Source organism: Coloeus monedula, assembly GCF_965178545.1.
Source record: "Coloeus monedula genome assembly, chromosome: 21".
Classification (NCBI taxonomy): Eukaryota; Metazoa; Chordata; class Aves; order Passeriformes; family Corvidae; genus Coloeus; species Coloeus monedula.
The window spans coordinates 1,933,322-1,960,857 of NC_138801.1; the positions used below are offsets into that span (position 1 = coordinate 1,933,322).

At 52.3% G+C, this 27,536-nt stretch overlaps 1 protein-coding gene across 6 annotated transcripts in view; it reads right to left on the reverse strand.

The window, feature by feature from the left end:
- Positions 1-27,536, reverse strand: part of DAB2IP (DAB2 interacting protein) — a 163,434-nt gene that overhangs the window by 20,532 nt on the left and 115,366 nt on the right. For 4 of the 6 annotated variants that reach the window (XM_082295062.1, XM_082295061.1, XM_082295060.1 and 1 more), the window contains 5 exons: positions 18,550-18,703; positions 12,992-13,090; positions 10,304-10,858; positions 2,342-2,486; positions 51-195 (listed from right to left, as the gene is read on the reverse strand). In XM_082295062.1, coding sequence (XP_082151188.1) covers positions 51-195; positions 2,342-2,486; positions 10,304-10,858; positions 12,992-13,090; positions 18,550-18,703 — 1,098 coding nt within the window. Of the gene's footprint in view, positions 1-50; positions 196-2,341; positions 2,487-10,303; positions 10,859-12,991; positions 13,091-18,549; positions 18,704-24,853; positions 24,953-25,186; positions 25,325-27,536 lie in introns of those variants that run through there. The other 2 variants (XM_082295064.1, XM_082295063.1) reach the window with 2 other exon arrangements.

The following is a 27,536-nucleotide window of genomic DNA, read 5'->3' on the forward strand; positions in this document are numbered from 1 at the left end:
CAGGTGACACAGCACTCCTGAGGAGGGAGCGGCAGTCCTGGGATACCCACCAGTAGGAGTTGATGATCTTGCAGAAGGCCAGCTCACAGCACATCTTCAGGTTGCCCTGATGTTCGGGGAGGTCCGAAGATGAACATTTGCTGGGATCCACCTCACAATTTTCATCTGATTCGTACAGTGCTTTGATGAACTCCCCTGTAAAAGAGAGTCAGGGATGGGTTTGGAGATGTGAGAAGTGCAGCCTTCAAGCAGCTCTGTTCCTAAGCCCCCGTGCCCGAGCAGCTCCCTGGTACCCCATCACATTGGGAGAAGGTGAGAGGGATATGAGAGCACGTGGTGGCCCCTGGGGCAGCTCTCCATGTCTCCGACAGGAGCCAGGAGAGCCTGGCAGTTCCACAGGAGCTCACAACCAGCACAGCACAGCCAGCACCCTGCACATTCCATCCCTGTTCCCCAGCTGGCAGCACTGCCCCTGTGGCTCTGGGATATTGCATCAGGACTGTGCTGCCCAGCACCTGCCTGACCCCCTTGCACCAGTTCCAGAGATGCTCCCTCGGGCTAATCCACAAGGAAGGATGCTGGAAAGCCCTGTAATTATTGGTGGCATGGCCTGCTACTGCAGCCTGTGCCCTGGTGCTGACAAACCACTGTGATTCACAAGAGAAACAGGTAATTAAAGGAAAGAAACAATTTAGTTGGTTTATTTTGAGCTGAACATCACACAAAATGAAATTAAAATATTTCCCTGAGTTTCCCTGAGCTCCTCTTTGCTGCCTGGCTGCTCCTCACCTTTGCAGAGGCTCACACTGGGCTGCTCCACCAGCTTCTGCTCTTGGGCCACTTTTCACCCCAGGGTACCCAGGCACAGTCCCTGCACTCAGGGTGGGGCGGGGGTCAGTCCTTCATCCCAGCAGTGACTGGGGAGATCGGGAACAGGGTAACAGGGATGAGGAGGCGGCGTTTAGCGTGGGTGACATTCTGGGAGAAAGGTTTGCTTTGGTTTTCTTCTAATTCCAGTTGGTTTGTTCCTAATTCCTGACTGTCTTGGATTTTCCCATCCTGTTTTTTCCCCACTCCGATCTGCATTCCTTCCCTGTTGCCAAAACAAATTTTAATTATATACTGGAGAGCCTCTCCAGTGTATTTTCAGCTCTGCCAGGGAGCTCTGGAGCCGTTCTGCTTGCCTGCAGGTGATGCCTGCTGTTCTTACCTGGCCCCATCACCTGCTCCATGGTTCCAAGGACAGTGCCACGCTGCCCTGGGGCACCTTGTGACACACCGGTGATTCATCTCACTGGGAAAAGTTCACTCAGAACCAGCACCCTACAGTGAGCAGGAACCCCAGGCTCTTCCTGCACGAGATGGAACTGGCCTGGCAGCACTGAGCCCCCAAAAGGTAATATTGCAAAATTCTCTGATATCATTAATCTCTTGACTTTTGAGAATTTTTGAGAGTAATCTACTTACAGATTTGCCTTCAACCAGAAAGCATTACAAGGCAGAAATAAATAATACTCCCTTTGCTATTCTTGTGGGCTCTCTGCCTGAATTTGCTCAATTATTTCCCTTTCCTCAAGGTTTTCATCATCATTATTATTCTCTTAATAAAGTATTTATGCTTCTTTCTTCCTTGCTAAAATTACACAAATCCACTAGCAGGAACCCAACATACTGAAAAATTAACACCTCAGTAGAAACTCTGCTCATCCTGCCCTGGGATGTGGATCCAATGGAAGCTCACAGAGCTTCCAAGGCAGCCTCTCCCCATCCTCGTGCTGTGCTCCCTGCATGCAGCAATTCCTTCCTGACCTGCCCAGAAGCAGAAGCTTCTAATTATTTTCATTTGCATCAAGAGAAATATTTTTTGAGCCATAGACAGAGCCAGCACTTTGGAAAAAAAACCAAAAACACCAGGGGGGTTCCCAGTGCTGGATGATCGGGGAGGCAGCGCATCACTGCGACTTGGGAGATCTCGTCTGACTCGGGAGCGCTGCAGGAGCCGGGCAGCGTCCCTGGTGGGGGTGCAGGGGGGGAGATTCAATCAGCCCGTGACAGCCAGCGCTGAGACAGAAGCCCTGGCAGGCAGCAGAATGCCTTCAAACATCCGCTTGTTATCTGCTCTGAAAGCAGATTAAGGCGCCAGCTCTGCGGTCACCTTCACCTGGCAGCAGGGAGCTGCCCACTGCGGCCATGGCCACGACCAGGCTTGGACCTGCTGCCAGGGAAACCCTCCAGCAGGAAAGCGCTGGGGCCTCTGATGGCCATCAGGGCTCAGGTGATGTCCCCACCGTGCAGCTTGGAGAACATCTCTGGGCAAGACCTGCCAACGCTCTGTACGTACCTAAGGCATCTTGTAAGTATTTCTGCCCCACCAGCTTCAGGTATTCTTCAATTGCTTTGGTGGCCAGTGTGTTCTCCCTGAAAATGAGATGCTCATTCTCACCACAGCGATCAACTTCAGACATCATCAGGTCAGTCAAGAAATCCTGGAAAGCAAAGCCCATGGTGGGTCACCACGCACTGACACTGGTTCCGCAGCGCTGCAGCTCCCCAGCCCCGAGAGGTCCCACCTCCGTCAGACACCCGAGGGACTGGAGGTGCTGCAGGTGATCCTGTGTGAACACACTGCCTCACCACCTGCCCAAACTGCCGCAGAGATGAGGAGAAATAAACCTCTGGAGAGCCTCAACTTTTGCACCCCAGCAGTGACTCAGACCCGCATCTGCCTCTCCATCAGTGCTGCTTTTTGGCTGGTCTCTTGTCAGCCTCACATTTCGTGGGCAAAACCTTTTCTCCCCTGTTAAACATGGCTGCGTTTGGTGTCCAACTGCACTGGCTGCAAACCAGGGCCCTGCTCCGATGTCATGAGCTGTGTCTACAGTTAATGGCTGAGAATCAAGCCTCTGGTATGCACTGAGATGCTCGGATTTCCAATTTCCTCCCTATTCATGGAGATAAACAGCGCTGCGACAGCACCCATTTGGGGCACATTTTTGGTCTAATGTGCACACAACCAAATCCATGGGACGTGATAATCCCCTGTGCTGCAGAACAATGGAAGGGGTGAGCAGGAGCAGCTCCTGACAGCTGCCCCTGCATCAGTCTGGGCTCAGCTGCAAATTCCAGAGGAAAAACAGCGTTCTAGAGCCAGCTCCAGGTCTGCTTCAGCCACAGCATTCGCTGAGCAGAGGGTCTGGTCAGGAGGTCCTGTGCACTCTGCTGATGCCAAGCATGCTGCAGCCAGGGCTGATCCAGGAGGAGTGCCAGGCACCTGCTAATGCTGATACACGTTCTCTGCACTGCTACGGGACAGAGCAGCTCTGCTTGGCTCCTCCTCGCTGCGCCAGGTGCTGAGGTGTCACCACGCGCCTGAGTGACAATGGAAAGGGGCTGCTGGCACTGTGCAAATCACCCACGTTAACCCCTCTGACTGCCTCCCATGCAGGAGACAGAAATGTTGACACACATGTTCATTCACCTCCACAACCAACGGCACCTTTTAAAACTCATTTCCATGAAAACAAAATAATCTGCTTAGTAGTAACCTTCCGCTAAGAAATTCTTCGTTTCCCTTGATGGTCACAGCCCGTTCCTGGCAGAGGCAGCAGGAGCACCCCAGGCTGCCACACAGTGCCCCAGGTCCTGTCCCTGATGTCCCCAAGCAGAGCAGAGCTGCCATGGTCCAGCCTGCTCCAACCCACACGGGGGAGAAGGGACATCAGGTCCCACTCCCTGCTGGTGGCTGGATGGGAGCTTTGCACCAGAGGCAACTTGCATTTTTCACATGGACATATCTACATTGAAAGTTTAATCAAGGTTCAACAAACAGCTTTCCCTGAACCCAAGAGACCCAAATAATTTAATCCACAGACCCTCCATCACTGTGCTCCTGTCCCAAGCAAAGGCAAACCCTGGGGCAGGCAGGTACATGCCTGTGCGAGAGCACAGCAGGAGAGGAGATGACATCCCTGCAGTACCCATCAGTCGACTGCTCCCACCTTCCCACAACACTGTGACTGGGACCAACACATGGCCTTGACCTTCCCCCAAAACCCTCCAAAAAAGCCAGAGGAGGAGCTTTGAGCTAAAAGAAAAAAAAGTCACTTCCATTATTTCTTTAGCCACAAGATGCCCTTCCTCAGATCCTGCTACGTCTGCAATGCTCCGGCAGCTGCAGAGGCAAAAATCCCTCCTGGAAGCAAAGCACGCGCCTCCCTCTGCTATTTTCTCTCATTTTGCCCTTTTTATCAGCCAAGCTGGAATGAAACTTTAAACCCTGCTCAAATCCCGTTAGCTGCTATCTGGGTAACTCTATCACCTTTATCTTCCTGGGGCTCTCCCAGGGTACGTTTCAATTCCAAGCCACCGCTCAGGCTGACACAAGGTGCTGATTCTTAATTAGCAGCCACTGACCTTGGCTTTGCTTGATTCTCTTTCCTGTCACTTTCCCAACATACTAATTATCTCAGGAACACCGAGTTTTACAGCATCTCTTAGCCAAGTGTTTGCTTTTCACCATCTTGTCAGCTGAGCACTGGCTGCTGAGTCCTGGAAACCCAGGGCCAAGTGGAGCCAGAGTTAAATGTGAATTTGGGTGATTTGAGCTGATCTGCAGAATTCACTAGAATTTAAAATGAGGCAAAATTCCATGGCAGGACTCAACACAAAGCCAGAAAAGATCCCCTGGAAATCTCTGCTGGTGTTATTATTCCCTATGGAGCATCTGCAGCTCAACAGCTGGGAAAAGGACCCCTTGTCTCCAAAGTGGGAAGAAAAGCTGCTAAAGTCCCAGAGAGCTTCATTCATTATGGCAGAGCACCCAAAGCCAGGGAGTAACACGGCAGAACTTGGCCTTGCAACTGAGCAGGGAAAGAGGGGAGAGCCCTTTCAGCATCCCACGGGTCAGGATTGTCCCTGTCCCTGCAGATCCGGGCTGCAGAGCCATCCAGCCAGGCTGTAGGACCTGGCCCTGGGATGTGTCGGGGGTCAAAATTCCCCCAGCCAGCATCCTTGGGCGAGTTCCTCCGCAGGGACCACTCTGGGCAGCTCTGCGAGTTGCGGGAAAGGCGCCTCGGCCGTGGGTCAGTTCCCATGACATCCTGCCGCTTCTGTCCCAGGGCCATGGGCCAGACCTTCAGTTCTTCCCTCCACACAGAAAAGCCACATTGGCTCTGGATCACACTTCTGCTATCTCTGCCTTAAGTACTCCAGCAGCCAGCACTCGGAAGACACAAATGGAATGCAAATACTTGTGGAATCCCTCCGGGGGCCTCACTCACCCACATACAAGGTCCTGAATAAAATGCAATAAGTAAAGCCAATAAAACTCCCTGTTTCTGAGCAGCAGAGATCAGCAGGGGGTTGTTTTCAGTTAGGGCCCCTGGCAATGGAAGAAAATAAGATGCTTTATTTCATTACCTCGGAGTCGAGAGGGGAAGGAGAAGGTCTACAGTCAAAATTAGGGGCTGTGGCAGTGTTCTCCAGGCTTGTTCCCATGTTTATTTTAAGGCTTTTTGCTTCAGACTGGATGGATCTGAACCTGTGCGACCCCAGTCGCTGCACATATGCTGATAAAGAAGAGCACTTCATAAATAAATAAATTCAGAGCATGACAGCACAAGGCTGCACTGGTCTCCAGCACTTTACACATAAACCAGCCTCTGCTATTCCAAGGCAGCTCCTCCCCTGCTCCAGGAATGCACGCAGGAGACGGCAGCCCCCGTCCGGAGTGCCTGGGAGGCAGAAGGGTGAAGCCAGCTGGGTGCCTGGCAGGCCTGTGGTGGGAGCAGGAGGCTTCTGAGGGAGCCAACAAGCAACACAAATCTTGTAGGATTTGTCCTGTCCAAATCCAGGAAGGATTCTGCACTTTGCCATCCCAGGAAGGTCCTCCCACCCCAGCTTCTCTGGGATGTGTCCAGAGCTGGAGCACGTGGGGTGCCAGGGAGCTGAGGAGACCCACGGCCCCGCACTCCCCGTGGCGGTCACGCACCCTCTGGGCTGGAGCTGATCATTGCTGATATCGTAACTGACTGATGGGCACATTGACCTTGAAATAATAAGGTTCTCCAAATCACAAGCCTGATTAATAGGATTGACTTAACCTTAAGAGGATTGAATTGATAAAGGTAATAAGATTATTGCTTATTTCAAAGACTAGCTCGAGTCCAGCTGGGCCTTTATGCAAAGGAGAAAAATACCAGTGGTCGGTAGGGCTGCAGGTTTCAGGTGGAGGAGTGCTGGGACACACCCACAGGGGAGGGAAATGTGGCACAGGAGGGTGCAGAGTAGGGAAAGGAGAGTGGGAGAGAGGCAGCAGCAGGGTCCTGGACAGATGGTGTGAAACCAAGGACCCCAGCCCCAAGTTCTCAACCCTTTCATCTCACAGTTCCTCTGAGGATCTGCTCCAGTCACTTCTCTGCCAGGAAATACAGTGATGTTCTCTCCTTCAAACCCGGGAACTCATCCTTGGCACTTCTGGCCTTTTCTAATTCTCCTTGGGAAAAGGTGGTGAAGTGGCAATGTGAGGGTTAACTCTGTGCCCATCACCTTGCTCAGGGAAATAAAACCTGAGGGATACAACACTAACACGATGAGTGACCCTCACATCCCTGTCCCTGCCTGAGCAGAGCAGTCACTTTTCCACAGCCCTGTGTGGACTCTGCAGGTCCCAGAGCCCTGACCCAGCACCAGCTGTGCCACTGGAACGTGGGGTTCCAGCAGATCCACACGGGGGGAACAGCTACATCTGCTCAGCTGAGGCACATCCTCACAGCACAAACAAACAGGGACACATGTTTATTCCTCACTCCATTCCCTACACCATAAATATTTATTTCCAGTGAGCAGCTGATTAGCTAGAGCTTTGTCTAATGCTGGGTTTGATCTACCAGCTCTCTGGACAAGAGAGGTTTTTTATATATTTATGGTCATGAACTGAGCTCTGGGAGCTCTCAGACAGCCCCAAAACAAATCTAAGCATGGGAAGAAATCTGGAAGCATCAAAAGTCCTTTGGGAAGGATGCAGCCACCTATCTACAACCACATCACAGGGGCCACACCAAGCCCTGTACGGCAGGACTGAGCACTCCTGGTAACACCAACCCTGGCAGCAGAACTGCTTTATGACTTTGTGTCTTTTGTCTGTGGGCTGCAAAACACATGAAAGCAATCGGGCATCTCCACATCCTTACAGGGAACAAACACTTCATCAGTGCTCTCACTAGGAAGGTGGAAGCAGGTAACAAGTGAAGGACTGAGCTGAGAGCCCACATCTGTTTCAACCACCAAATATCCCCCTTTCAGCCCTTCTTGCCATAAAAAGAGACAGGGAACATCCATTTGTGCCGAGAGCTGACGGAGCACTGGATGTCTGTCAGATTTTCCAGTGGGCTGGGGCACTCCCTCCTCCCCGAGTGCCTGCACACAGAACCTTATCAAAACCCTCTTCCCCTCCTCTCCACCCACTGTCTTGGCAGCTGCTCAGGGCTTTTCAGGCGTGCCCCATGCACACCAACCCAGCGCTGCGGGGATCAAGTTCTTCCCTTTCCCACACAGAGATCGAGGGAAGCATGGACTTTGACTCCAGAGGGGACTCTGCTTTCATACTCCACCTTTTAATCTATTGTGATACAGCTACGCAGCCCAGGAAGAAGCTGAGATTTAGGGAAAAAATTCAGCTACAGCCCTTGTTCCCCTTCTGCCTGCAGCCCCAGGTGTCCTGCCCCCAGCAGGAGGGACTCTGGGTTTTAGCAGCTCCAGGTAGCCACACCCCGCTGGCAGGGGACAGCTTGGTGTGGGGTGTCTGTGGGTAAGGATGGCCCTGCATCCACCGGCGGGGCTGCACAGAGACACACACTGGTGGCCGGGACCTGGCTGTGTCTGCCACGTGGCACCATCACACCTCCCCTGTGGCATCTCCTGCCCCGGAGCTCCGGGCAGACACACGGACCGATCGTGGCCTCATTAAGGGATTACTCCTTATTTACAGCAAATCGCTGCAGGAAAACAGGGCCCGAAACAGCACAACAGCAATTAGCTGCTAACGAGTCTTTGCAGATAATCTACTGGACACTTGTTTCACAGTCCGACCATAATTGCTGCTTTAGCTCAGCTACAGCGGCCAAGAGCCACAAAACCCCCTTTATCAGCAGATTCAGTCAGTGGCTGCCGATGGCCACGTCTGCAGGGCGGGGGGGGGCTCTGAAGGGCTCACTGGGAGGGCTCACCGGTGATACACAAGGATGAGGAGCCCACCTCTAGCCTGGGCAAGCTTCTGTGAGTCATGAGAGGACAGAGACCTGGAGAAGGGGGTCCCTGCCCTGCTGTCCCCGCACTCGGTGCCCAGGGTCAGGGTGGTGGGGCAGCCACGGGGAGCTCTCCTGAGGGGCAGTGGGGTGCACCCACGTCCCCCAAGCAGGGCTGAGAGGGTGCTTTCTTCTCTCATTCATTATTTTTCTACCTTACTGCTGCTTTTCTCTCTCCCTGCTTGTCCAGTCCAGGATGCACCACCTGGTTCCCATGCTCCAGTAACTCCGGTTGCTCTGACAGCTCCCCAAACCCTGTGCTAATGCTGATGGCAGATGACAGGCAGGGAAAGCAGAAGCTCCATTTTAGGGGAAAAGTCATCAAGTCTGTTTACTGTTTGCTGTGTCCCCTGTGTAGAGCCTCTGGGATCTCAAGCACTGATGCAGACACATGTCTGGAAACACACTTGCTCTCTCTGGAGCCTCTCCAGTACTGAGAGGCAGAGGAAAAAGGCTGGGGCAGTGACAGCCACTCTCAGCCATGCCCACACATGATCTGCGGTGATTAAGACTGGGATGACACTTGAAGCCTTTTGCACCAGAACTGTGTAAGCCATGGACAGGGTCTTTCATGGCAATGTTACTCCCACAAAGCCCTGGCATTAGAGCTGCTGGAGCCTCAGCAAGGGGCAGCAGAGCCCCTGGTGCTAGCACAAGGCAGGGCTGTGCCCAGGAACCACATGCTGACAGCTCTGGAGCCCTGGCACAAGGATTGAGGAGAGACACCAACCACAGCTCCTTGTGGAACCCACAGCGTTATTCCACATAGGACCATGGTCCTTCCCCGCGCTCCTGGGATCAGGAGGCCTTAACAGAGCTGTTTTCTCTGCTGCTACAACAGCAGGCCCCCGGCTCCCAATCCTCTCTCAGTGAGCTTTGCCTGCCTTGAACTAGATCAGGAGGCCAAGCCACTTCTCTGTCTGACAGATGGTAACTAAACCTAATCCACGAGCCCAGCCATGGGCCCCGGCAGCAGCGGCAGCTGCCAAAGAAGCAGAGCCCTGTGATTCCCCCTCAGGTGAGGAGCTCATGTCTCCTCAGCACTGCAAAAGCTTTGGACATCTTGCCCTTCCACAGTTCTCCCCTGCAGAGTGCAGGAAGATGGTAACAGAGAAAAACAGCGATGCTTTAACTCCTGCAGCCCTGCCACAGGCACTGCCCGCCGTGGCTGTGCCAGGCCACCAGGCATGGAGGATGCTCTGCAGCGGGGGTCACTCCCTGCCCTCTGTGCTGGGGACCTCAGCAAGGAAGGGCATTCCAGCTCTGCCCACTCTGCCTGCTCCCTCACGGATCACAACCTGAAGTAACTCCCACTCTACCTCCTCCTGGCCTCCTTCTTCCCCAGACCTGGCAGGGGATTCCCAACCAGGAAGGAGGCTCAAAGTGGTCCACAAAGGCTGAACTTCCACCATGTGCAAGTCAGTGGCATCAACCTCCAATGAGCACTGCCATGGGAGCTCCCCTAGACTCCCTTCCAAAAGCAGTAGGACAGACCCTGAAGACCAAGAGCTGATCCAGAGACGTGTGCCTGCAGACACTTTGCTCTGGAATTTTGGAGAGGCTGCTTGCTCCCATTCAGCTCCCACTGTGCAGGGCACTCAGTGCAGAGGGACCAGAGCACGGATCCTGCTGGGTTCCCCAGGAATACCCAGCACACACAGGCTGCTCAGCTCAGGCCAGCACTGCTTACATTCCATCCTGGAAAACTGCCTTCTTGCTTACTTTCACAACTGTGCCTGTTTATAGTACAGAGAGAGCCTGACCCCAAGCCTCCAGAAGGAGAAAAGTGAAGGAAAGTGGCTCACTTGGTGTCTCGTGGTCCCACCAACCTCTCTGCTAATTAAGCAACTTGTGCTGTGTGTGCTACCAACTTGTTTGCAATCAAAGAAAAACAAAGCACATTAACGATGGCCCAACGGACAAGGAGTTTTCCCAACCCAACCCCAGAGTCTGCTTCCAATGGTGTCTGGTGGGACACTACTGATGGCAGAGGGTCCTACCTTCGCCTTGCCCGTGCTCTGCAGGATGTGCACCAGCGCCGACGCCATCTCCTCCTTGTTCTTCACGCTCAGCGAGGGCTCCAGCACCGAGCACAGCACCATGTAATTGTTGGTGATGTACTCAGCAAACTCCTTGTACATCTCCATGGGAAGGATGCTCATGCTCTGGTAGCGGGACTTGATGCGGATCATGGGCCCTGGGGACTTGCCCTTGCTGGGGTTGGGGCTCACCACTGGGTACCATTTCTCCACGAACTGCCGGCCCGTCACCGAGCTCACAGGGATGTTCACCTGCCCGATGAAGTTGGTCTTGTCCTTCTTCTTCTTCTTGTCAGTCTCTTTGTATAAGTGCACAGTAATGTTTTTGAGTGATGGGAGGTTATTAAATTCAAAGTGCTCCCCCCAAAAGACATTATCAGTTTTCAATTTACAGGTAGTTCGTGCATAAAGAACGTCATCCAGGCATAATTCACACAAGTACTTTTTCTTAGCTGGCAGGTCCTTGGCTTCAATAATCCATAACTTTAACATATTCTCTACCCTTCTGCTGTTGTCCTGAAAAAAAGATGCAAAGAAAAAAAGGTCAATAAAAAACCCCCACAAAGCCAAGCACAACAAAATGGGAGATACGAATTAATTATTTCGGATGTGCTAAATGAGCAGAGGCTTAATTACACTTTATTTTAAGGAAATACTGGCTCTCAAGAATTTGCATAATAACACTACTTATGTTAATTTTCCAAAATATCATCGTGCTCTCCATGTCTGTTGGTGCCAATTAATATAAGGAACAAGGGAGATAAAACCCCTCCAAATCATAAATGCACCATTTCCCATTCCCTGCCAAGAGGGTCTCCGAAGAATCTGAAAGAACCTCACTGGTCCTGAATGGTTCCTGCAAAGCAGAAGCTGTTACAGATATCTCACAGCCTCCTCCTGTTCCAGTAGAGCTGCTCTACAGCAGCACTGAGTTCATACTTACTGTAACACAGCAACACAGAGGGACCTGAACACACACCCAGGGATCACCTCATCCACGTGGGAATGCCACCACCTATGGCAGGGAAATAACTGTAAAACCTCACCCTATTTTAGGGCAGAAGTCCAGAGCACCCAAGTTAAACACTGAGAGGAATCATGAGGGAGAGAGTCCCATGGGAGAATCATGACAATTCAGAGAGACAAATCTGCCTTGGATATTTTTTAAACAATAACAGAGCCAAGAATACTGTGGATCTTTCAGAACTCCCTCGTGATGCTGACCTCATCCTGGAAGAACATCCAGGGGCATTTGCTGCAGGAGTGGCTCCAAAGACAAAGCACTGGCAGCTGCACCACTGCTGGGATTCTGCAAAACCTGTTTTGTTTGGAAACCCCTCGCTGAAACAGCAGCCACGGCTTACTCTGCTCAGCCCAGGAGTCTGAACAGGAATATTTCTGCTCGAAGTCCACAATGGGGTACTGTAGGTTCAGGAAGTACACACAGGAACTGCACAAGAACACTGAATTCCTGACAGAAATACCAAGTCAGATACTGTGAGTTTATTGTCTATGAACTCAAACAAAGATGGAAAGTCAGCCATCAGTTACTGCAGGTTTTGAGATGATGGAAACACTTCCAAATGGATTTCCACTCACCGCTGCAGCTTGAAGGCATGGTGAAATGCCCAGCCCCAACTCTCATTCCCCGGAGTTCTCTCATGCTAAGTGTGACCACACAAACCTTACACAGCTCTCTCATGTCAGGACTACCAGGAAAAGCCCTTGGAAAGCACTGGAGCCACTGAACTACACTAGGGGAACACGCTGCCAGAGGCAGAAGGCCACCTCTCCCCTCCACTGCTCACACCCTGATATTGGACATTTGGCACTGTGCTGGGAACAACAAATTCTGAGACTGAGGGCCCTTTTAGAGCCCACCAGGCCTGGACTGAATTTGTGTGCACAGCCAGGAGGAGTTCACAGGATCCCATCATTTGTGTCTTGTCTGACCAGCAGAAAAAGACTTGGTTGAGCCCATCAGCTGTGGAATCCTGCATTAATCCTGACCAATCTTTGCAGCCAACTCCAGCACAGCAGGGAAGAAGCAGCTGTACATTTATTTTAGGATGTACTTAGTCTTAGTGGGCCATAAAAATGCATATTGGGCATCCTTGTGTTCTAGTGAAGAGAAGGAGTTGTTCCTGTTAATCCCAGGAGATGATTTTGCACCTCAGCTGGCTGGAGAAGGGAAAGCTACATTCCACTGCTGCCTCTGGAAAATGGACATCTGAGCTCCTGCATCACTAGAGCAGACTCTGTGTCAGGAGCCGACACGTGAACTCTTCAGACTATTCAGTCTTGTGACTTTGCTGGCAGCTACCTGACATCTGTCCCATGGCTTTTGGGAGGTGAAAGTCCTATGGAAGTGGCAAATACCATCAGTAACAGCAACACTGAAGATTCTTCAGGTCTGACCAATTCTTAGCAAGAGCTGAAGCAGCATGTGCTGAGAAAAGAGGGGAAGGAATAATTGGCGCTTGTCTGTAAATATAATTGTGGAAGAAAGCAGTATGGAAAAAGGCTGACCCAGAGTGTCACTTACTCACTCCAATGACAATACGTCCCCTGCTGCTCCCATGCACTGGGATATAAAATGTAATAACGAGGAACTGAACTAGAGCAGAGGCAATTCCTCACAGCCACTACCTTGTTGGGGTGCACGGCACGCCGCAGGTTCTCCATCCATTTATCTCGCTCTGCTGCCGAACGACACGAGAAGCACTTACTTCCTGATGAAGTTGTCACCTACAGGGAAAGGAACAGGATTATGTCTTGACCAGCACACTGCAGAGTGTGGTCTGGGGGGAGAGGGGGACTTAGGGAAGATGCTAGTGGATTTTATTTTTTTTTTTAAAGTAAACAGCTTTACCCAAGCATGAAGCAACAGCCCCTAAGGCTGGCAGAAAAACAGGACAACTCTGTATGTCACAGAAATAATCATAGAAGCAAATTCCAATTACTTCTTCTCTTCCACACCAGAAAACACTAGATAATGGGCCCCATGCATGTGATGCTTTAAACCACCAAGTTCCACAACTGAGAGAGTGCAAATCCTTAGATGAACTAAAGATAAATTGGAACTCTGAGTGGTTACTTGGCATTCCTCCAGGCTCAGCCCAAAGCCTGTGACAGTAACAACCCATTCCTTGTTTCCAGCAGAACATCAGGCTCAGAAAGGCTTCCCACCTTCCCCCTTTGTGTCCTGCTGCTTCTGGAGCCCTTGCTGTGAAGAACATGGGGACAGGTCTGTACACCCCAGTCCTGGCCATGGTACAGCTCATAGCAGCTCATGGCCCAGCCAGGGGCACTTGCAGCTCACAGCAGCCATCCCCAGCTGGGGAGAACCAGGGGGGCTTCCCAACCTGGGCACGGCTGGGCAGTGCTGCTGAGCTCTCCTCTCACCTCTCATGCTTCCAGGATCATCCCAAGGGATTTTCTGCAGCCTGTGTGTGACTTTCTCTGGCCATTGGGAGTTCATAGCCAGGGTTTAAAAAGCACACTCATAGCAGGGACATTTTCAGAGGTGCAAGTGCCTCTTACTCCTCATCGCCTTCCTGCTATCCCAAGAAAACTCAGCCCTGCTGAGCCCATGGAAGCACCACTGCCTGGCAGCCCAGAATGACAGGCACCAAATTTTCTTCCTATGCCCCCATGCCAAACTTCCTTGGCATCAAAGCCAATAGCTCCCTGCACCTTCTCCTCACACACAGATACTCCCCAAGCTGCCCTCCCCTCCACACCTGCTAGTCCTGACCACCAGGAATGTGGCTCCAGCTCTCTGCCCTTTGCATTTGCTTTTGTCCAGCAATATTCTCCCTGTACAGCTCTGCTGGGAGGCTGAATGGACCTGGTACTTTAAATAACTCCCCTCTGAGCTTCATTTCCGCCAGTCTCAACCTGCAGAGTTATTTGTGAGTGCTTTATCATCTCCCAGTGTTTGTGTTTACACACTGTGCACTGGGTTATCAGCTTCTGGGAGACACAATCTCCTTTAATTTCAGGTATCTCCCAGAAGCCCAACCTGTTCTTACAGAAGAGCTGGCACTCGCTAAGATTTGTCATTAGCGAACCTCAGTGATAAGTTGAGCACATCCCTTCCTTTGAACACAGACCAGGGCAGAATGAGAAGAGGCCTGTTCTGTCTTTATATAAAAACGCAGAGAATCTTCCAACCCTTGATATTCCAAAGGCTTTCCCCTTCAGACAGACACTCTCCCTGTCCTTGCACACTTCTATACTCTGCCTGTAAAATACATTCTGCTGAGCACAAGCTCTCCTGGAGTTCCAGGAACAGACTCTGTACTAGCAGGCACAGCAGTGCGATCTTTCCAGCATCCTTTCGCCGGAGTATTTCCAGCTTCTTCAAAATCTCCCACCACAATCCACCTTTCAGTAAACTACACCAGTAGTCCACTGGCCATTTCTCACCCAGCTTTTTGTTTAGCTCTCTGGTTTTGATGGAGTTTGGCGTACAACTGCATTTGAAAATGTTCTTGGATCTAGAGAGGGAAACTTGGAAGCTCCTCCATAAAGGAGAATTAAAATTTCTTTAGTTGCTGTTGCAAGATGATCTCTTAAAGATGAGTTCTCCTTGGTAACACACATGGATCCCACAACTGCAGAGAGGATCATGTCCAAATAAATAACCATGTAATTCAGCTGTTCTTCTGAATCTGTTCAGTCAATGTCAGTTTTTCACCAGCTATCTGTTAGGCTGGATATCCAATGTATTTTCTTGCCACACTTAAGTAAACACATGAATTATCATGGCCAAATTCGTCATTCAATTTTAAACCAATTATAAATTAATTAATCTTTCAAAACCTAAAAAACCTGTAACTGTCATCCTGAAGTGAGAGAAGGGGGAAATCGTGTGCCAGATATGAAGTGTGTCTTGGTCTGATGGGAGCTGAAGGTCACATCTACCATGTGTGACCAAAAATGTAATTTTCCCCAGATCTGCAATCACATCCCAGCTTTGAGTTCTGACTTAAATATCATATGGCATTAATGATCTTTATGAGATATTAATTATCTTTATAAAGAGAGTATTCTGGTCTCATCAAGATTTTGGATATGCTGAAATACTGTTAATGTACAGGATAAACTCAATTAATAAAACTCATTAATTTCTGAAATGTTACTTATTCATTATCCCCAGTCCTTGGATGGGCAATCTCTTTAGTCAGATAAAATCTTGTCTTTTTAAGACACTCTTAAGGTACAGGCTACAGGCTTCACCTGGAGGGACATGCATGGAGTAACAGGGGATGATAACTGAGCTACTGGAGGTGCTTCACTCAGTGTCCAGAGGATTTTCCAAGGCCCAGTCAGGGCTCAGCTGCACCCCCGGCCCCGCAGCCGCTCCAGGCATTCCAAGGGCCAGGCGAGCAATGGCCAACGTTTGCACAGCTGGATCAAATTTAGTGCTGCTAAATTTAGCTCCACTAAATTCTCCCTTGCTGAGGCAAGGCCAGGATGAGGCAACAGGCTCAGCTGTATTGGAGCAACCACAGTTTGTCTTTCCCCCAGCTGTGTCCTGGGACAGCTAAGGCATGAGCTGTGCAACAGGACAAGGCTTTGGTCTGCCAAGACCTAAGAGAGCCCCTCAGCCCTAATGGCCCTGCCTGGCCCAGGACCCCCCAAAGAGCAGGGCCAGGAATAGGCTCTGGGAGCCTGGGCTCCGAGCCTCTGGCACTGGCTGAGATGCCCACTGTATATTTAGCACACGCAGCATGTGCAGTGGCACGGGATGATTTGCTGACGGAGGAGTCTTACAAGGAGAAAAAAGATGATGCTGAGTAATTTAAAAAAAAAAAAAAAAAATCAGTGAAGGAAACAAGCAAATACTGACTGCCAAGTACTCAGCAAGTGAGAAAAAAGCAAGTTTCACAAAACTTGGTAAGCAAAAAAGCCAAATGCAGCCTGTGGAAAAGCCCTGCCCTGGTGCTGACCGTGCTCCCTGGCAGAGCTGAGGGGAGCAGGGCCGAGCACGTCTTAATGCAGGGTGGTGGAGATAAAAGGGAGGAACAATTCCCTGCACCTTCATCCACCAGCTGCCTCCCAACGAGCCACTTGGTTGTTTTCCACTGCAGATGGCTTTGGCACCTCTCGCTTTTGTCTCCGTCTGGGTGCGCTGCCAGCTCCTCTCCGAACCCGCTCTCCTCCATCTGCAGCCGTGTCAGATCTTCCTGGCCTGTTCCCTGGGCCACGAGGCAGCTCTGGCAGGGGAGGAGCTGTGTCAGGTGAGCACTGATGGCCACCAGCCAGCTGGGGGTGGGAACAGCTCCCGAGGCACTGTCCCTGCCCGGCCACCCCACCTCTGGGAGAAGGTGGTGAAGGATTGTGCAAGGCTGGCACTGCCCAGCAACAGCTTTGCTCTCAGCTGGAGGCAGCAGCCCTGCCTGTTCCCAACAGATCTCCCCAGGGAGCAGGTCCACAACAGCCACAACGGGCAGGGATGAGGCATCACCACCAACTGCAGCACCTTCCCAATCCACTGCACAGAAAACACCTGGGTTCCCCTCATCCCTGTGATCCTGGCAGGGCCTTCTCACTTGGCATTTCTTGGTCAGGGCTGCTTTTCCAGGACATCTGCTGAGCTCCTTTGTGTCCATCACTGGTACCTGAGTGCTGTGGGCTGCAGTCACTGCCTGGCCCCCACCAGGGATCCCAGGAGATCTGCAAACTCATTCCAGTGCTGACCTCACTCCCAACTTGGAAGAGGCTCTCAGGAGACAAGAGACCAAGGCATTGACACAAAGTGCCACTTAGCTCTCACCTCAGTCCCTCCCGCTGGAGCTTGCTGGTGAGCAGCCACCAGTGACAAATCAATGTCCCTGTTGTTTCCTGGAATTCTTCCTCTCCTCTGCAGGGTTTGCAGAACAGCAATTAACACGTTCTTTTTTTACAGTGTGACTTCTCACTTAACCCCAAAATTTTCTTCCTCCTTCCAAGTGCATGACTTGTGTAATTTCCCTCTCACTCAGCTTTCTACAAGTTCTGTTCATATCCCTCCCTCTCCTCTTGTGGGCTGAACAGAATTGGTAAACAACTCTTATATTATGGATGTCACATCTATTTTCCATCTAGCTTCATTTTATCTTTCTTGAGTGGAATGTAATAGAGGACACATAATTTACAGGACTGTTCCCCTCCTGACCCATTGCACTTGCTCAATTCCACAAAGAATGAACAGCACTGCAAAATTTATATCTCAGCCCACTAGAGAGTTTATGTTTGGGGCTATTTCTTTGTAAGGCTGTTTTCATGTTACCTGCTTATATTTTAAGAAATGGATCATTTAACTCATTTACTTCAAAATGTGCTAATTTCAGTAAAGAAAAATATCTTCATCTTTCCAGTCTGACTGCTCTTGAACACTGATATGTGTTCTCATCCAGCCCTGCCCATCCAAGGGCAGCCTGCAGCCCTGTCACTCCTACAGCACAATCCAAGCATGGATACACCATTTACCCACTTCTCTGTGTCCAAGCACAAGCAGGTGTTACCTTCTCTTCACAGAAACACAAACATTCACCACCTTATTACAGTAAGAAAACCATTTCCCAGTTCTGTACCCAGCCACTGCCACAAGCAATAACACTTTGCCATCCACAATTCAGGATAAATGATTCCCAAGATATACTGCATTGAATTATCCAGCTACAGCCTGGGTTGTGCATGTCCTACTCCCTCCCGCTAGCACAGACCTTACCACATGCCATAACAGATGTCAAAGTAATCTCAAATACTCACAGATTTTTCTATTTACCCAAACAAGGGAAGCTTCAGTTTTCTAGACAAAGTCCTCCACACTCCCACTGACAGCAGCAGGCTGGCTCTGTGACCACATGTATGTCTTTGGGAACACTGAGTAGGGATTAGCACTTCCCAATATCTCTGTGAACATAAACTGTAGGAGCATAAACAAATTTATGCTCTGCTGATACCCAGCCCTAAGCAGTGCAGCACCTGTGCCAGCAGCTCTGCTGCGACAGCGCTTACAAGGAGCTCATTGCTCTGATTGTGTGGATGTGATCCTCCTTGGAAAGATGGGAGTAATTTTCTGCCTATGAAATGGTCTCTGTGTAGCAATTCTGAGCAGCAATGTTTGGTAACAGCCAGACCCCAGATGCCAGCCCACACCTGGCTCCCCAGCCGGCCCCACGGCACAGCAGGAGCAGCCCCGCACAGCTCCTTACCTCAAAGCAGTAGTCTTGGCCCAGGATGCTACTGTGGACTGGCTTGATGACCACTTCCTCCTCCATACTGAGATCTAGAGCCTCAACAGCACTACTGGGACTGAGCAAGGACTCGTGGGAGCGCGATTCTTTCAGCCTCGGCATTAGATGGGATCTGGAGGAAAAATGTAACTGTGTCAGTGGATGCTCTCCTTCCCAGAGAAATTTGTTAGCAACATCTGTTAGCAACAACTGCACAATATTCCCAGGAATGTTTTGTCATGAAATAACTAAGGGCCCTGAAAAACAGGCCCTGCTACACTGTCCCATTTGTAATTTTTACTCTAAAGGTTCCATGACAGTCACTATGAGCAATAAAACATTTTTTCCCAACTCCAATGCAGTCAAAAGTCAATTATTTAGAGGTTTGCACACTGTGGGTCTCTGAACAACTGAATCAAACTCTAAATGGCCACCACATGTGCTGAGGGAGACTTCCCAGGTGTGGTGTGTTCCTAAATGAGACTTCCCAGGTGTGGCGTGTTCCTAAACGAGACTTCCCAGGTGTGGGGTGTTGCAGGGTGGGTGCATTGGAGCCAAGCTGGCCCCAGCACCCACTGCTGCCTCATCAGCACCACCAGGTCTGCAGCACCTGGTGCTGAGCTCTGATGGTGCCAGAACCTCACCGAAACACCCCTGTGTAGATTCACACTCTGTCACCAACAACCCCTGGGCTCGTGTGCTCTCTCTGATTGTCACACGCATCCCTGGGATGGGGACAGTGTGGAAAATAAGGCTGTGATAGCCCTATTGATTGATCTAAATGCTCTGGAGTCCCACTGGCAGCATTTAGCAGCGGGGAGCCCACAGACAGCGAGCAGAGCACCATTTTTGAGACAGCCAATACAATCAATGGTGCTGTAACTCTTAAAGCAAAACCAGAGAGCTCAAGGGGTGAAAAAAAAAAAAAAAAGAAAGATAGTTAAGTACTCCCAGGGAAAACACAGCAAACCCATAAAGTGGCAAGGGAAAAAATAACTTGAGAGCAAAGGGAGCAGCTGCCTTCTCTATAGCCTGCACCACGTCAGATGTTCCTACGCCAGAGCTCTGATCCCGGTAACTCTGACCTTTAAAACCTCTGGCAAGCACTTTGGGGGCTCCCAAAGAGACCAAGGGTCCCTGTCCACAAAGGGAGTGTGACGCCTTCTCCAAAGGCATGGAAGGACAGCAATAAGGGGGTTTGTCATATTCTCAGCATGGTCTTTCATGAGCCAAACAACAATGCTCCCAGTATACTCCCAGCTTGCTCTGATGTGTGCGTTGAGGTTTTGTTGTTCTCCAGAATAAAACTGACCAAAACAGAGAGAAATGTCAACAGTGCATGCAAAATTCATCACTTCCAGTGAATCACACGCCAGGCTGGATCCAGAAAACAGCCCAAGGAGATTCTCAGACAAACAGCAGCAGCAGATAAACAGGTGCTTCTCTAGATTTGCCATTAAGATTCAGGCCATGGATGAAGCCCCAGATGATAACGGAACCGCCTGTGGCTGGTTCCCTGCCTGAGCTGCTCCGCACACAGCTCTGGGTGCCAGGGCCACCCCTCCTCACCAGGGCCACCCGGCCTGGGGACACGCTGGGGAGGGCTCTGGGACACTTCCCTGCACCTACTGGGGCACCAGCCAGGACCAGCTGTGGTGACATCAGTAAAACATCTGCAGAACAGCCACCAGCACAGGGTTTCTGAGGGGACAACCCCCAGCCCTCAGGTGCTGAAAGCCCTGTTGGGGTTGGCACAGCCCTGTGCTGGATCAGGAGCCCCGGGTTCCCAGCAAAGGCTCTCCATGCCATTAGCCATCCTCTCAACTGCCCACTCACCCCACATCTCTGTGGTGAGTAAATTGATCTTTAGGAACCCAGCACAGTCATTTCCCAGTACTTTGTGGCAATTTTACACTATTTTCACAGAAAAGGGTCCCTATCCTTTTCCTCTGAATGATACTGTAAATTAACTCTAATACAGGCAGACAGATCAAGTTACCTCTGGATGCTGAGTGCAGAACTAATATCCAGCAGCTCAAGAACTGACAATACAGACTGCTCACCCAGCCCAGACAAGCCCAGAATCGAGGCATTTATGGTAACTCTTATGTCCACATTTTACAGATGAAATTAGAAAAGGTAAATAATCAATCTGAGACTTGCATTCTTGTGTAGACAAATATAAATACTGATAAAATAAACCCACAACTCACTACATTACTGAGCTGCATCGCTTCATGCTGGCCTAAGAATTTTTCTAAAAATTAAAACAAAACAAATCTATTTTTCATTTAAAACTACTGCAGCTGGATGGCCACGGGTGGGAGTGCAGATGTGCAATACGAAGAATTACCAAGGGGGAGTTTCTCAGGACATATTACACTCTCACCAGATTCAGCAAATGTGTATTTCTATCCCTCCATGCTCTGCTGAATGCCTCTGGGAATCCTAAAATGAACAGGACTTTTTTAGGGAGGTTATTTGTCAGGTCCTTGCCTCAGCAGGACCTGCTCCCACGACATCTCTCACTCCTGAGCGCCCGCTTGGATCCAGCCCAGGTCAGCAGTAGCCACATTTCTCACCAGATGCTGCTCTGTGCAGGGCGAGTGCTGCAGGTCTCAAACCAGCCCTAAAACCCAGCATCTGTCTGTGTATCAAGAGCTAAGTGGGGAGATGTCATTAATTAGAGCTGTTGGAAATCTCAGCAGCAGGGATGAGGATCTCTCTGCCACAGCAGCCCTGGCAGGGCAGGACGAGCAGAGCCCTCTCCCAGGGCTCTGTCCCATCTCTGTTCCACCCTCCCATCTCCAAAGGGCACAAGGTCCTTTCACTTTAATCCCTGTTCCAGGGCAGAGAGCACTCGTGTCCCTCGGTGACACGGCATTTGTGGCAGGAGCCCATTCACTGAGAAACGTTTGCCAGTCCCCATCGCTGCTCCCACAGATTTCCCCTTGTACCAGCAGTAAGAAAAGGCCACAAGCTGCTTTCCTGAGCCCGAGAGCAGCACCCACAGTGACTGGGACACCTGAGTCCCTGCAGACCTGTGCTGTTCCATGAGCCATCCCGAACAGCCAAACGCACCTGGAACACCATTTGCTGATGGTTATCACACACTTCCAAGATGACAGAGGTACTCTGTTCACATTCATCCCCCCACCATCACTCTGAAGATGCTGCCTGTGGGGCCATCTGATCTCTTGCTCCAATAACTCACTGCATATTCCAGGTCCTGTCCTGGTTTACATCAGCTGATCTAATTCCAATCCTACACCTTTGTTTTAATACGCTGGGAACGGCCAGCTGCCCAGAGCCATCTCACAGCGGGAACCCTCTTTCCAAACAGCACATTTAGTTCTTTTTGCCAAGGGCCTTTTTTTAATCCCTTTCTACTTGCTTAAAGTTCAGTTGAAATGAAGGGGGGAGGAAAAAATCTCATAAAAGACCACATTAGTTCTAAAGAGAAATAACATTACTGCTACTGGCACTGACCTGGCAAGTCCTGGGGAGCAGCAGCCAGTCTCTGGTTATTAAAGAAAGAGCTCTGCTGCCCGAGAGCAATGAGAGAGGATTGTTGTGCTAAATAATAAAAGTCATAAAACGTTACCACGTGAAGGGATGTATCCCCTCTGCCTCCACAGCCACTCGAGTATCACCAAATCCAACCAGGACCACATGCACTGCAGGGAAGACTTGGAAAAACAAGCATGGAGGGACAATCCATCCTCTCCTCACCCAACTCCAGGGCTGGATTTTAAGCAACGGAGGCAGCAAACAGTGCTGCAAACAGGCAACTGTCAGTCCTCATTTCAGAGCCTCACCTGCTTGAAACCACCTGGCTGCTGCTCCTGTGGTTTTATGATGCAAACGTTCCTGATTATTCTCAAGAGACAGAAACAAACAGGGAACCTGGTGGGTGGCTGCATAGGGATGGAGCAGACACAAAACCTAACACTGAAACATGGGAGGAAAAAATGAAGAGCCTTTCTTAAATCTCCTGCTATTCTGCTCTGAACAGACTGGGGAATTCTGGAGGAAGCCCAGGCCCTAAGACGTCCCATTGACATCAGCTGCAGAGCCGGCAGTGTGCATGCTTCCCCAGTGTCAGAGGGATTTGATCTCCCAAATTACAGGTTTGACTCTGTGACACGTCTCCTGGCCAGGAAAGATTCCCTGTGTGCAGCTTTTTGAGGCTGACAGTTCTTTTCTGTGCCCAGCAGTGAGCTGGTTCTTTAGGGCAGCCCTGACCCCCTCCCCAGCACTCGCCCGCTGCAGGGGGTCCTCCGCGCCCAAGCGCAGCCCAGCAGCCTGGCAGATCCACATGCAGCATAGACAGAATCTAAATCTGTCTCCAGCCCGGGGATTAGGGGTTTGTTATGACTGAGTACAAAGTGCACAACTCCAGTAAATTGATTTGCAACATCAGATGGGAGAAGGATTTTAGCAGTCGCAGATGGGAGTAAATCACCCGCCATCCTCTGCCAGCTCCATCTGGGAGCTCTGCCCTGTGCCACTGTCCCTCCTGAGCCTCACTGCTGCTGGTTTGCTCTGGGACCACGCTCTGCAGAGCCCAGACTGCTCCGATTTGCTTCCCACTCTCCTCCACAGCAACTCTCCCCAGGTTTCAGCAGCGCCTGAGTGACCCCCCCGCCGGGGACCAACTTCCCGCTGACCTCGCGACCAGTGCTGGGAGTTCTCATCCCTTCCTCCTCCCCTGTGCCTCATCCTGCTTCAATGTAACAAATAAATATGAAAGAGATGTTGTGGGAATAACCACCACCAACAGCACACAAGAGAACTCGCAGGCTTCCAGAAGATGAGGAATGTTTTTTTTCCTGTAGGAGAGGACGTGGGGATGAAGTCTCAGCACGCAGCAGCAAACCCTTCTCCATGTTCTGCTACCCTGAACTTTCTCCTGCCATTCCCTGAAGTCCAGCTGCTGATCTCTGCCTGGGAAACACTGCTCAGCACACTCACGATGGGAACCCGGCATTACAGGTTGCCCTCGCTAACGTAACACCTTCCCTGAGCAACACAAAGGACATGTAATTAAACTTATTAATGCCTGCCCTTGTTTTTAGACTGTTCTCAGTTTCAACCGGCAGCAGGATTAATTACATTCAAAAGGACTCTGTCAGCTTATACCAGATTCCAAATGTTGTTTTTGCCAGAGCAAACCTGAAGGATGATTTTAACCTGTGACATTCACCCGAGTGTGGGTATTAATAATGTGCCACTGCAAAGTTTGTCAGGGGCAGCCTGCAAGCCCAGCACAGGACAACCAGCAAGGACACCGATGGCATTTGTGACGTGCAAGAGGAGAGGAACTGCAAAAGCAAGGAAAGGGCATCAGAAGCAGGATGCAAAACGTGATCAGAAATATACCTGAACTTCAGTCATCAAAAATGTTTTCAAGGAGCCACTTCCCCAGAAGCAGAATGGCATTAACATGTCACTTTTAACAGAAATCAACACTTACATTAAAAAAACCCCTTTTATCACATCAGCCTAAACCAGCCTTAATAGTACCAGATCTGGGGACATCTGATGCAAACAGCAGTGACAGATCCACCACTCTAATCTGGAGCCCGAGCCACAGCACAGCCCTGGGAACAAGTCATTCCCACAGCACCAGCCTTTGGAGCGAGCAGGGACCGTAGGGCCTCAAAAAACACCTGGGGCGCGTCCATGGCAGCAGAAGCAAAACCGGGACGCAGGGACCGAGCCAGAGCCCCCCTGTTCCCTGCCAGCACTCACGGGAGAACTCCCGGGGTGCTCCCATCTTCCACGGGGGGAGCAGGGTGGGGATAAAGGGTTTGATTTCTATCACCTAAATTTTGCGTAACATCAGTCTGGAGGCGGAATCTGGACAAGGCGGCCAAGGCGAGGCAGGATGTGTCCTCCTGGTCCAACCACACGGAAATGGAGCCGCAAGGCCCATCTCCACAGCGCGGCTGCCGAGCCTGGCCACGGATGATGAAACGCCGCCAAGGATGAAAACAAACCGCGAACGCACGGAACAAGGGACGGAGCGCGGCCGCGCATCCCCGGGCCGGGCCGGACCGGCCGGGAGCGGCTGTCAGCGCCCGTCCCTCCAGCGCGGCGGCCTCCGCGCCCCGGCCCCGCTGCGCGCCCGCCGCCCCCGGCCCGCTCCGGCCCCCGCCCCGCCCGGCCCCGCCGCTCCGCTCCGGGCGCTGTGCGGGACCCGCCGGTCGGGGCGCGGGGCCGGGCGCGGAGTTGGCGCTGCCCGCGCACCCCGGACACGGCCGCGCAGCCCCGCACTCACCTGCAGGGCCCGGCCCCCGCCGCGCCGCCGCCGCGCCGCCGCCCCGCTCGGGCTGGGCCATGCCGCGCTCCCGCCGCCGCCGCGGGCGGGGACCCCCGGCCCCGCCGCCCTCGGCCCCCGCCCCGGGCCGGCCCCGCCGCCGCTCCGCCCCGCCGCGGCCCATTGGCTGCGCTGTAGCTGGGCAGAGCGCCCCGGGCCCGCCGGCCCCGGAGCGCGGGCTCGGCTCGGGGGGCAGCGGGCGCACCTCGCTCTCCGCCGCGGCCGGGGGTCTCCCCTCGCCCTCCCGCCGCTGCCCAGCAGCGCCCCGTGCCTCGCGGTCCCCAAGCCGCTCACCCCTCGCCTCATCCCGCCTGTCGCTCTCATTCTGTTGTGATAAACCGGGGAAGAGCGCAGCTCTCCGGGAGCCCGTGTCGTGCGTCGGCTGCCCTGGGCATCCCTGTCCCCGCCGCGTCCTCCGGCCCGGCACCGGGAGGGGAGGGACGGCGCCGCCCGCCCGCCTGTCCCTGCCCTCGGCCGCGCACCGCATTCCTTTCCCGTTTCGGAGAGCCGAGTCACTGACCTTTGCAGCAGCGCGATCCACAGCAGGGAGTAGCGCCTGCAGCAGCAGCCGGCGGCCCCTGCGTGAGCCATGGTCCTCACCCCGCACGGAGCGCTCCCGCATCGGCGCGGAGCTCACCGGGGGGCTCCCGGCCGGGCTCCGCGGCGGGGCCCGAGGGCGCGGGGCTCAGGCCCGGGCGGCCTCACGGAACGCGGGGCCCGGGGCAGCAGGTGAGCGGCAGAGGAGACGCGAGGCAGCGGAGAAGAGACGGGAAGGCTGCGCGGCATGGTCCCACTGTCCCGACTGCCACCATCCTCACCCAGCCCACGCCGACACGTTCCCAGAGCCAGACTGCTGCTGTCATCCTGGCGTATTCAAATGCCTCCATTACTCATCAAGAACAAAGTAGGACTATCTAGTAAATGAAAAACCACCACATGGCACTGTCCCCTGCCTCCTACTGATGGCTGCTTCCTCTTCCACTTTTCAAAGGCTACTGTCCATGTCTGCAGCAAAGCATAAATCCTCCAGCTCATGCGAGGCAGCTCCGGATCAGCGGAGGAAGCCGGCACCTGGGCTGCGGACGCTGGTCAGCTTTGGAGGGGCAAACGCCAATAACGGTAAACATCCCCAGGTGACAGGAATACTCGGGCTTTCCCCAGAGCACAGGAGAAGGAAGCAGGTCCCAGAGTGGCAGACGGGCAGATCCTGCCCGAGGCAGCAGGCACAAGTCTCGCCTCCTCCAGGGACACACAAGCCGGATTCCCAGACAGACCATCCCTCCAGCCAGCGCCACCGTGCACGGCACTGACAAACGAGTCAAAGTTCGCAGGTTCTCTGCCCAGTTCCAGCACTAACTCCCTGCACAGACTCCCCTACGTGCCTCTCCTCCTCAGCCAGAGAGGTGGCCATGACCCTCTCACAGCCAAAGGATCCAGAAAATGTGAAGCAGCATTATTGCTGGGCTTGGCTAACAAGGAGCGCGGTCACCTAAGGCCACTGGGGTCCCTTCTTCCTTCCAGAGAGCCTGGTCCTCAGCGCACCCCGGGGACAATGGCACCAGCTCACCAGCCACGCTGGCAGCAGAATTCCCCAGTCTCTGCCTGTCCCACCTTCCCTCCCTAGCAGAGGACATGCAGACCCCTTTTCCCTTGAAGTCTGCAAACAGCGCTCTGGATTTAGCACATTTTGCCTCATTTTTGCCTCCCCATTCCCCCACCAGCGGTTTGAAGTTTTCTCACCCTTTGCTGGCAGATGCCACGCAGAGAGACAAGCTCGCTGTCCTTGATCTGCTTTTCAGGGCTTCTATAAAGTAGGGCACCAGCATCAACCCAGCATCAGGTTTTTGATACATTGCTGGAGTAGCCAAAAATAATAACAGGCAGCTTCAGTCAATCTTTTCCTTCTCAAATCTGCAGCAGCAGCAGCAGCAGCAGCACAGGGGTCCTTTGTGTGGCGGAGCACAAATACGGTGCCCGCCAGCCTGCGATGCTGGTCAGCAGTGCAGAGCCATCCCCGCCTGCCAGCCGGGCTCCCCCGCGGCTCTTGAGCCCTGCACGCAGGTCCTCAGCACGGAGCTCTTGCCTTGTGGGCTCCCCTTCCCCAGAGCCATCTGTGTTTTGCTCTCTGTATTTCCTTTAGCACCTTATCTCCGTGGCTGCTGCGAAATGCTAAGGTCAAGTTACAGTTTTACCAACCCTTTTATCTTCCTGGCAAGGCACTAAAACACAGAACCTGAACTTTGGAACGAGCCTTCGCACCTGCAGTGGGGTGGAGAGCCGAGCAGACCAAGGCAGTGGGAGAGGGAGAATTCAGGTTCTCTCTGCAGCCCAGCGCTGGAACAGTCTCTGTTGCACATTCAGACACTTTATTTAGACACTCTGGAAGGAAGTACTGAACCCACCAAGCACGTGCTCTGGCCTATGTTCCTGCAGGAAGCCGGCTCTGCTGGGAACTGTGGCAGCTCCAGCTGACATAAGGACCCAGCACTGCTCCACTGCAGCTTCCACATGACAGCAAAGGCCAGCAGGACGCAGTGACAGAGCTCTGTCTGCTGGGAGCTGCCCAGTTGAATTCCCCCTGTCCCAAACCTGAAATTCCAGACAGTTGGTCTGTGCAGGGCTGGGAAGTGAGCCAGGCATCGGG